Source organism: Andrographis paniculata, unplaced genomic scaffold, assembly GCF_009805555.1.
Source record: "Andrographis paniculata isolate CXL003 unplaced genomic scaffold, ASM980555v1 Contig65END, whole genome shotgun sequence".
NCBI lineage: Eukaryota > Viridiplantae > Streptophyta > Magnoliopsida > Lamiales > Acanthaceae > Andrographis > Andrographis paniculata.
Window position 1 is genome coordinate 4695856 of NW_026137601.1, and position 11761 is coordinate 4707616.

At 37.7% G+C, this 11761-nt stretch overlaps 1 protein-coding gene across 2 annotated transcripts; it reads left to right on the forward strand.

Moving 5' to 3' along the window:
• Positions 1 to 484: 484 nt before the first annotated feature.
• On the forward strand, positions 485 to 4809 carry LOC127262398 (uncharacterized). Of its 2 annotated transcripts, none has more exons than XM_051291053.1 (7): positions 485 to 1190; positions 1490 to 1644; positions 1773 to 1837; positions 1930 to 3286; positions 3377 to 3501; positions 3607 to 3796; positions 3870 to 4809. In XM_051291053.1, the coding sequence occupies exons 2-7, from the start codon at positions 1509 to 1511 to the stop codon at positions 4484 to 4486; spliced, it is 2490 nt and encodes an 829-aa protein (XP_051147010.1). In that variant the 5' UTR covers positions 485 to 1190; positions 1490 to 1508; the 3' UTR covers positions 4487 to 4809. The 2 variants fall into 2 exon arrangements, with proteins under 2 accessions (XP_051147010.1, XP_051147011.1); XM_051291054.1 differs by having other exon boundaries at positions 3873 to 4809.
• Positions 4810 to 11761: the final 6952 nt, after the last annotated feature.

Consider the following 11761-nt stretch of genomic DNA (forward strand, 5'->3'; position numbering starts at 1 on the left):
TGGATTTTGGATTGGGATTTGAATAGTAAAAATTTTGAATTTGAATAGTTGTATGATGTGATATAAATAGAGTTTGATGTGATGTTTTGAATGTAAAATTGATTTTTAGTATAATATAAAAAATGAAAAATAGGTGTTTGATTTGATGTTTTTGGGGGAAAAAAATTGGATGAATAGTGGAAATCCTCCAAAATCCTTCAAACAAACACACCCTTGCTATATTAAATTTAAAAATAAACCAATTAATAATAGTAATAAATTTCACAATTTATACATAAATATAATTTGTAACAAGTCCAGTATAGTCATGCAAACTCCGGGACCACAAAACCAAATAGATCCCAACCGTTCACTGTTTTGACATCAACGATCACAATTCATATTCATTTTCTAAACCAAAAAATCTCCCAAAGATTTCTATCAACGATGTCCTTCATCTTCTTCAATACACCTTTCAACCCACCCTCCCCCTTCCCTCCCTTCTCTCTCTAACCCGTCTACTTCTCTCTCTAAAAATGCCCCCATAATCCTACCCAACCCGCACGCCCCACTGGTTAATATCACTTTCCAACTTTTCTTCCTCCATTAATTTTCTTTCCTTTTGATCTGTACAGTGCTCTGCTCCTCTCTTTAATGGCTGTCCCCACGCCTACTTTCTCCCCTCCATTTTAGCAATTTCCTTTTACTTATTACTATTCTCTCTCTCTCTCTCTCTCTCTCTCTGGTCGGTGTGGAATTTTCATATTTTCTCAATCATTCCCAATTTTCGATTTCTTCCTTGTTCTATTCCCCCTTTTGTTGATTTTGGCACCTCCTGAAATAAATAAATAAAAATCTCTGCAAATACAATCTGAAAATTTCCTCTTCAGATTTTGCTTCTCGATGCAGAAATCTCACTCCGATTGAAAATTTCATAAGCGAAACTCATTTTGATTCAACTGCCACCAACAAATCTTTTCTCCTTCGACCATTCCGTTCCAGGGAGGATCACACCGCCATTAACCCAACCACTTTCCAGGTCCTCTTTTGCTGTAAAACAGACGACGATTAGATTAACCAAAAAAAAAAAGCAGTTGATTCCTTGACAATCCCCCAGGGCTACAGTTGCTTTGAACTTATCCTTTGGCAGCAATTCTTTCCCCGGATGCTCCATAAAGTATCCCTCGCTGCTTCTTCTCTGCCAAATTCAGGTATATATATATGTGTGTGTATGTTTGTATTTATATCATTTCTTGCCCTGTTGCAATCAATAGTTCTTTCCTTCATAGACAAGAATGTGATAAATGATTTTAGAGTCAATCAGCTAATTGTATAAGTATATTATATATATATATATATATATATATTGGTAATTTTTGTTGAGGGTGAATTCACTGCAATTCTTTTTCCAGTTATTACGATTTTGTTGTTCAGAATTGGAATAATCTTCCCTTCAGATATCATTGATTTCTCCATACTGTTTCTAAGGTGTTTTTTCTTGCCATTGAAGGAAATAGATAATCCTTGCAATGACAAAGAGATCACTGCAGCATTCTCTGCGGCAGCAGCCGGGCTGTATGTGGAGTTTGATGAGCATTTTTGACTTCCGGCAGGGCCGATCTTCAGCGAAATTGCTCTCCGATCGCAGGCGAGAAAGAAAGCATGGTAAGAGCTCGATACAAATTGGTTGTTGCTATCTTTCGATCGATTGTTTCGAGTTTTCGGAAACTGTGTTCTATATTTAGCTTGAGGTGTTTTGGTTATTTGAGCATTGTTTTATGTGTTTCTTATAGCAATCAGACATTCGAGTAGCCAAAAGGTTATCCCCAATTGGATCGAGAATCTTGATTATACAACGGTATGTTTGATGCGATTTTGCGATGTTGTAGTTAGTGTTTGATTTGACCATTTGTTGTTGCATTGTTCGAATTTAACATGTAAGTAATGTAGGATGGCGAGAATGATGCAGCCGATGCTGCGAGTTCGAGTGTGAAGGAACTTATGGCCGTTGAGATGATCAACGAGAACGGATTTTCATCGAATGGTCGCAAAACCAATTCTGAGCGAGCTGGCTTTGAATCCGAAAAAGGTGTAAAAAACAAGCGAAACCGAAGAAACAGAGACCACATCAAGTCTAGCAGCGATCTGGATGTCGCCGAGTTGAATGGCGCCGTGTGGTCGGCCGAAAACGTCGATGCAGTTCCAAAGCAAAACGCGACGAACAATCTTGATCTGGAAGCAGCGATAGAAGAGCTGGTGCGGATCAGTCGGAGAAACACTCGTACGCCAGATGGCGGTGATGGCGACAGTCCTCCCGACGTGGAAAACCTCGTTGCGGCGTTAAAACTCGTTATGCACTCCCGGGAAGAAAGGGACGAGCTTTGCGCTGAGGATTTCATGGACGCGGTACAGACATTGAGCGAGAACAAGGGCTTGTTCTTGAAGCTTCTACGGGATCAGAACTCGGCCCTCGTCAAGCATTTCCAGAAATTGGTCGATACCCGTGGAGGAGACGACGACCAAAAGCTTAGATCCGTTCCTAAACACAACGAATTACGCAGCCGCAGGCAGTGGAATTTCTTTCGAAGGAGCAAGTCGGTCGAGAGCTTGGAATGGAACAAGGATTATACGTCACCGGGTAGAATTGTTGTCTTGAAGCCGAGCCGAGAAACAGCACACAGACACAGCCCTGTTCGTGGCTTGTCTGCTTCGTCGGATTATGATAAGGAGAATGGAAACCGGATTCCGTCTTACTTCTCTTTCACTAATTTCAAACAAAAGCTACGGAATGCAATGGGGAAGGAGAGGCGCGTCGTTTCTTCCGATGGACAGAGCCTTAGATCGTCTCCTAGCCACAAAAACGGGAAAAGCTCGCCGGGATGGAGTTCGCCGAATAGAAACCATTTCTACACCGAAAGATTCACCCTTTTTTCGCCTAGCTTTAAATTGAAAGAGAGAAGCTCGGAGTCTCCCCGATTGTCGCGACTCGGGGGATCTGATATCCACACTGAGGCTAAGAAGCATCTTTCCGAATCCCTCAGTCGGATCATTTCGTTTCATGACCAGAACCGATGTCATAGTCCTAGGAAAACCGATGACGACATCTTTATAACTCCTGAGATGAGATTCTCTCCACTTGGAAAAGCTTGGAGTAGCGCTGGCCGGACTTTGCAAGAAAAGATTGACGATTGTTCGAGTTTGAGGAAGCGTTGCAGCTCCTCGGATGAAGAACAGTCTCCGGTAAAAGATGGGTTGAATTCTTCTCCGGAACTTGAATGCTCCGTGGAAGATGATAGAGCTCCCGAAGGTAAATTCCTTCTATTTTTTGCTCGATAATTGTAGATTCATCAGAAATTTCGGTAGAGTTTAACCAAATTTGAAAATGCTTCTCTGACAGCTTCGGAGATTGAAGAAGTTGCAGAATCAAGATGCCGGGAGGATAAAAAGATCATCGATGATTCATTCGCTGTGGAAACCCGAGAAGGAGACGTAGAAAGTGAAGAAAGTACTTCCCATGAATCAGTAAGTTTTCGATTATCTTCATTACAGCGTGCTCTGTTGTTTCGGGATTTTCTTCCTTGCGAGTATACTTACTGCATTTTGTATTTTTCGTGTGATTATCCGAAGGATTCGATTATAGAAGTTCCAATATTGTCCCATCCGCCGGCGTCGCCGTCGTGCTCATCGGAAAGCAGGGAAGTCGAAGAAGATTCTTACCCTGTCATCGACAAAACTGAGAGGCCGAGTCCCGTGTCTGTTCTCTACCCATTGTTCGCAGACGACGACCTTAGCCCTGCGAGCACCGTATCTCAGCCAGGTTAATTATAGTACATGTTTACAATTTTACGACGTTTTTTTTTTTCTCTAAAATGAGGATCTTTTATGTTCAGTAGAAAAAGAACTCCAACCTCTGCGGATCTGCTTCGAAGAGCAACCTTGTCCGATCGAGTCGGGACTTTGCATGAGAATCTCTTCGGAGGACGAGGAATCGGCATTCGAATACGTTGAAGCCGTGTTGCTCGGCTCGGGTTTGAACTGGGACGAGTATCTTACGCGGTGGGTGTCTTCTTATGACATCCTCGACTCGTCTCTATTCGATGAAGTGGCGTTATTTTCAAGCCGGCCTTGTAATGACCAGAAGCTCCTCTTCGACTGTGCCAACGAGGCGTTGGAGGAGGTCTGCGAGGAATACTTTGGACAGTTTTCCGGCGTATTCGACGGTAAACGAAATATTAGACCCGTCCCGAGAGGGATGGATCTGATTCGGGAGACGTGGAAGCTCATCGATGGCTGCACGCTTCGAAACCCGAAGCGTTGTTCGCTCGAGCAGCTGATCGAAATGGACATGGGCGTGCCCGGGAATTGGATGAAACTTCGATCGGACGTCGAGGTTGTTGGGTTCGTCGTAACGGAGGCTACGATCGATGAGTTGGTCGAGGACTTTGTGCTGAGCCTCGTAGACGAGGTTTTGCTTCCCGATCTCGAAGTGGAATCCGATGCCAGTTAGGGAATTGTAGAGCGATAACTAACCGGATCTAACCCGACCCGACCCAGCTCGTTCGGCTTGGCTCGTCGTCTCGACTCGGCTCGACTCGGCTCGTATGTATGTACGTAGAAGCTACAATGACATGTTATGTTATGTAGGAGAATGATGGTTTGGTGGCTCTAACCTTACCTTATGGGAAAAAGAAGAAGCTTTTGCTCTTGTTGTAATTGTATTTGTTTGTTTGTGTGTGTATACGTACGTACACTAACAGAAATGCTACGAGGTTGTACGGATGAGTTTGGCCGCCCAGTTATATTCTAATTATGAATGTTCTTTTTGTGTAATTTATTTGTAATCTTCTACCCTCTCTCCTGGGTCAATAAATGGTGTATTTGATATGACCCATAACTATATTATTATTATAGGTGACATTCAATTAAGTACTCCCTCCGGCCCAAATAAGGTGCAATATTTGTTTTTAGCACGAATTTTTAGGTATGTAGTATTAAAGTATGATAATTTAGAAATTAGGTGATGTGTAGGATAAAAATTAAATATAATTAATTATTTTCTATTTTGGAAATGTTGCAAGATGTTTGGGACATAAAAAAAAAAAAAATATTGCAGCGTATTTGGAACGGAGGAAATATGATACTGTGTTTTATTGTAATATAGTGATTTTTACCTTTGAACTCTCAATGTCTCCTATCTCTCCCTTCATTGTACTCTCTCTCTCTTTTAAAATAAAATACAAACACACAAATATATATATATATATACACATACGGTTTTATATATATAAAGTATATCTATATCTATATATATTACATATCATATATTTCACACACCCTATACATATATAGATATATTTTATCTTATATAGTTATTATATATTTGATTATATTATATAATACAGTACGGGGTTTCGCTGAAGAAGTGTATATAAAGATAATGTATTTTTTTTGTTATTTTTGTTGTTGTATATTTTTTTTTAGGTTACTCGAAAGGTTGCGAAGTTTCTGGTAAGTTTATTTATTTTCTTTTAACCATGATTAATATCGCAAAATTTGAATTTCTCCCACTGGAAATTATCGGAAGTAATTATATGCCGTGGGTTATGGATATGGATGTCGAGATGCACCTCGAATCCATGGTGCTTTCGAAAACAATCATTAGTGAAAATGAATATACAAATCAAGAACGTGCAAAGGCAATGATTTTCTCGCGTCATCATATTGACGAAGCCCTGGAAATGGAATATTTAATGGTGAAAGATCCATTCGAATTATGGACAAATTTGAAAGATCAGTTTGACCACTTGAAGTCGGTCATATTGTCAAAAGCGAAACACGCATGGTAACACTTGCGTTTGCAAGATTTTGAAACATTTGCCGATTATAATTCTATGATGTTTAAAATCACGTCCCAGTTAAGATTTTGTGGAGAAAATATTACTGATAGAGATATATTGGGAAAAACATTCACCATGTTTTATGCCTCTAATATAGTTTTAGAACAACAATATCGAGAAAGGGATTTCAATAAATATTGTGATCTTATTACTTGTCTCCTTATGCTGAGCAGAATAACGAATTATTATTGAAAAATCACGAGTCGAGGCCAACTGATGCAAGTTCATTCCCTGAAGTGAATGCGATTTAGTGTTTGAATAATATGCTAGATTCTGCCGCGGACGAGTTCGCGGACAAGGCCATGGAAATGGATTTAGTCATGGACGTGGATATAATCGTGGACGTGGTTGTGGCAGGTTTGTTTCGCATTACTATCGTGAGAGACATTTGAATGAACATGAATCAAATAGGCCCTTTAAACGGCCTCAGAATGATATTGGGCAAAGTTCAAAGAAAATCGATGATAAGTGTTATCGTTGCGAAATGACAGGACATTGGTTCAGAAAATTGTCGTTCCAATTCTTATTTCGATGACTTGTACCAAAATTCCTTGAAATAGAAAAATGAAGTATCTGAAGATGTTAAAGCACCGGAAAATATCAATCCTCCGGTGATTAATTTTTCAGAAAATATTGTCAATGGTAGTGAGGGTGATAAATGTACTGATAATACACAGTTAAATGTATCTAATTTTCTAATACACCCTGAAGGTGGATACTATGAAACCAAGGGTGGCTGCTTCTAGGCAAACTTCTTGGCTGTCTCTGCACCCCTACCTCCTTTATCACTGAGCGATCACCAATTCCCGAAATGCCTTTCTGGATATTCCTCAATGTCCCGGCTATTCACGGAACGTGAGCTTCCGGAAGAAATCGAAGCATTTCTTGGGAATCCTACAAGATCGGTTCGTTCTTTTTTCTCTGATAGATGGTCAGAACTTCATCTGGGTTCGAATCCTACTGAGAGGTCCACTAGAGATCATAAATTCTTGAAGAAACAACAAGATCTTTCTTTTGTCCCTTCCAGGCGATCGGAAAATAACCTGAAAGTACGATATAATAGTGTACACTTACAGATATGTCTATATTTTTTTAATTCATGTACTTTTTGCTCCCTATATTTTGTAATAATATTACGGCTATGTATTTTCTCCAATTTTTTATATAAATATTTTTATATTTCTCCCAGAAGAAGAAATATGAATGTTGAGCACGCTATAATGAATAATATGGAAGACAATTCATGTCTCATTGATAATGCATCAACACACACCATTTTGAAATACTACCTTCATCCCATAATAAAAGTACCATGAGCTTTTTGCATGTTGATATTGAATATTAATTATTATATCAATACGTAGTCCAAATCAAAAGAAAATTGCAAAAATACCTCTATTAGTCTCATATAATACAAATACAATGATATTTGTTGAGTAAATTATACAAACATAATGATATTTTTAACGTTAAGTACAATGACGCAAATGAAAAATGTTGCCCCTTTTATGGGACGGGGGTAGTATAAGAAATATTTCACCAACCTGAAGTTGAGAAAAATTGAAGTGAATACTATAAGTGGTTGTGCGAAATTAATTGAGGGCTCTGGAAGAGCAATAATATTTCTCCCCGAAGGAGTAAAACTTGATATCCAAAATGCACTATATTCTAGTAAATCTCAAAGAAATTTGTTGAGTTGTAATAATCTTCGTAGAAATGTATATCATATTGAGACATCAAGTGAGACAAATAATGAATTTTTGTTGATTACAAAATTAATTGATGGACATAAATATATTAGAAAAATTATCTTCATTGTCTTCCGGGATTATATTACACAAAGATTAACGCAATTGAAACATATCTAGTAGACCAGAAGTCTATAGATTTTATGATTTGGCATGACCAGTTTGAGCATCCCAGTAATACTATGATGAGACGAATTATTGAAAATACCAATAGTCATAACTTGAAAGATCAAAGGATATTAAATACAAATGAGCTTAAATGTGTTGTTTGCTCGAAAGGGAAGTTAATAACTAGACCATCACCAGCAAAAGTGGAAATAAATCCCCTTCATTTTTAGAACGAATTCAGGGTAATATATTTGGGCCTGTAGATCCACCATGCAGACCATTTCGATATTTTATGGTACTTATCGATGCATCTACTAGATGGTCGCATGTGTGTTTATTATCCACTCGCAATTTGGCGTTTGCAAGGTTGCTTGCTGATAACTCTTGATTTTGTTATATTTTATAGCTTACATTTATTTAATTAATTATTTATTTATGTCAAATTTTGGTATTATTTATGTTAATTTACTCTAATAATTGTATTTATTTCATCTTGTGTGTATAATATTAATTTATTAGTTTTTAGGTGTAATTTATAATTATTTGGTGTATAATTTAAATTAAGTGATGTGTTTCTTGAATTATATTTTTAAGCATTATTTATGTGCTATTTAAGTATTTAATTTTGGCTAGATTAATTTTATTTATTATTTACTTGAATAAATATTTGTAAGGTGTTTATTATTTATACAGGTGAAATAATGCTTGAAAACCTGTTTGAGAGTTCCAAAACTGGCTTTCAAAAGCGAAAATGGCGGCTGGCGCGGACTCCGTGAGCGGCAGCTGCACGGAAATATGAGCGGAGTGGAAATCTGTATGAAAGTGAGCGATGACGGTTATGCAGAAAACAAGCGGTGGCTGCATTAAATCCGTCAAACCTTCCTCAGCTTCTGCATTTATTCCAGTCACCCTGCATTTATTCCGGCGCTCTCCCAACTCCCATATTTAATTCCTGCATAATCACTTATCCAATTTTTGGCAATTTTTGTAATATTTATTATAGAACATTCTAGAAAATAGGTAGTTTTTAATAAGTTATTAGTAGTTATATAAGTTGCTATTTTTAGAGGTAGTTAGTAGCTATTTTTAGAGGTAGTTATTTATTATTATTTTTAGAGGTAGTTAGTAGTTATTTTTAGAAGTAGTTTTTTATGGGCAGTTGTAACCGCGAAGCTTCTAGAAGCTTTTCCCCCTATAAATATCCCCTTTAAATACCCATACACACCATATATACACAATAATATACATTCCATACACTCCATTTTCTCCATTTCTTTTCTCCCATATTTTTATCTAGTTTAATAATACGAGATTTTCGGTTTTGTGTCGCGAGCAAACTGATTTTCTCCCTTTTTTTTATTTTTTCTTTTAATTCCTGCATATTATTTTAGCTAGTAAAATTCTATCATATTTCTCCACCTCACATTCACCTAAAAATCCCATGTTCGATTTGAATTGTTCAAGTTGAATTTCGACAAGGTTGCAGAAGGGCGGTAGAACAATCGACTATTTCAGCCCTGTTTCGTGTCACAAACAGATTCTGGGTAGTTCAACGTAGCTAAGTACGCGAGAGCTTTGTCGATCTGCTTAGTTGCTGTTCTGAATTCAACTCCGATTAAAGAGAGGTATCAGAGGGGTAGAGTCACTAGCGGAACGGTTGGAAGAATAATTCATGGGGCATAGGCGGTGGTCTATTGGGTCATAAAAATTTCTAGTGACAGTAGAGTTTCTTGCTTATAATGTTTTTCGCCGGGTGTCGCTGAAGCCTCGTTGTAAATCCCCTAAGGTCGAGTACCAACAAAGTCAAGAATCGGCTTAAGCGAGCAAATGCGATCACGTTCATTCCTTCGAGCCGCCCCGCAATTATACATATATTTTTCACTATTACGCCATCGTCATCCCGCTTATTTCATCCATGGAAGTCTAGCTATTAAGGAACGCAAAAGTCAGACATAAACGCCTCGCTTCATCCTTTTCGAGATACATATATTTTATCGCTTTTTAGTTAGATTTAATTTCTGCAATTTATCTTTTCAATTTCTTTGATTGCATTAACTCATTGCACTTTTTCTAATTAAATATAGGATATTCGCATATTCCCTGAGTTCGACCCTAACACTCGCCGATTAAAGAGATTTTTTTATTTTTAACGAACAATTTTGAAGTTACTACACGAACACGCACGACACAATTTTCATTTTATATATATATAATTTTTTTTGTATCTTAAAAGATATTTTTAAAATCTCTCCAAAAATCTTCGATTAAATTTTGGCGCCGTTGCCGGGGAATAAGCCTAGTATCTTTGTTTTAATGGAAAATATTGAGTTTAATGCTAATTTAATTGTAATATTGAATTTTATTTTATTTTGAACCTCTAATCCATCGGCGGTACGCTTTGTAGGTTTCGAGAGTGCGATATCCTTCAAGGATCATACCTGCTCGGCATTTATCTTTCGGAAGAAAATTCAAAAAAATAAAAAAAAAAAGAGAAAGTTTTGCAGCAACGCTACTGTTCTATTTTGAATATTTAAGATGATTGCTCGTTCATTTACAGTGAATTTTGAAACAAAAGAAAGAATTGGACAACTGTCCCGAACTGGTGAAGCCTGATGTCCTGTAAGCGGTGAAGCGGTCTCCTCTTTGAGCGGAGCGGATCCCTTTTTTAGCGGAGCAAAGGAGAAACAGCAGAGCAGTAACAATATGTTTGAGCAGCGACATAGTTCAAGCGGTGCCATCTTCAACCAGCGAAGCGGGTCATTCCCAAACAAGCAGCATCTGTCTCTGCGCGCAAGCGGAGCGGCGATTATACAAGCGGAGCGGCGATTCTATTTTTCCTTCAATTGAAGTGAGACGCTGAACCCTTAGGGCAAAATTTCAGAACGGAGACCCTGTGAGAAATACAAATGAGCTTAAATGTGTTGCTTGCTCGAAAGGGAAGTTAATAACTAGACCATCACCAGCAAAAGTGGAAATAAATTCCCTTCATTTTTAGAACGAATTCAGCGTGATATATGTGGGCCTGTAGATCCACCATGCAGACCATTTCGATATTTTATGGTACTTATCGATGCATCTACTAGATGGTCGCATGTGTGTTTATTATCCACCCGCAATTTGGCATTTGCGAGGTTGCTTGCTCAAATAATTAAATTACGAGCTCAGTTTCCAGATCACCCAATCAAGAAAATTCGTCTTGATAATGCTGGTGAATTTTCATCTAAGACATTTGATAATGATTGCATGTTTGTTGAAATTGACATTGAACATCATGTACCTCATGTACATACTCAAAATGGTCTAGCTGAATATAAAAAGACTGCAATTAATTGAAAGACCTATGTTGATGAAACCCAAACTTTCTGTCTTTGTTTGGAGATACGCAATTATGCATGCAGCAACACTGATCAAATTAAGACCGAAAAGCTATCATAGGTACTCCCAATATAATTAGTGTACAATGAAAAACCCAATATTTTACATTTGAAAACTTTTGAGTGCGCAGTTTATGTGTCAATTGCACCGCCCCAACGTACAAAAGTGGGCCCCCAACGGATAGTGGGGATATATGTTGGGTAAAAATCACCATCTATCATTAAATATCTTGAACCATTAATTGGTGATTCGTTTACGGCTTGTTTTGCTGATTATCATTTTGATTAGTTGCATTTCCTGACATTAGAGGGAGAAACTGATCAACTGAAAAAGGAAATTACTTGGAAAATACCATTCAGTTTTCTTGATCTTTGTACAAGTCAAAGTGAATTAGAGGTGCAAAGAATTTTACATTTGCAACGAATAGAAAATCAGTTATCTGATGTTTTTTGTGATGCCAACACGATTACTAGATCTTATATAGCTACTGAAAATGTACTTGCTAAAATTTTAATTCGTGGAGACAAAATACAAAGTGCTAATGAATTAAATGCATGCCTAAAGCGTGACAGACTTGTAGGTTCCAAATATAAAAATCCTCGAAAAAAAAGGAACAAATAAAAGGGTTGAGAATTTGAATGTTGATCAAAACCC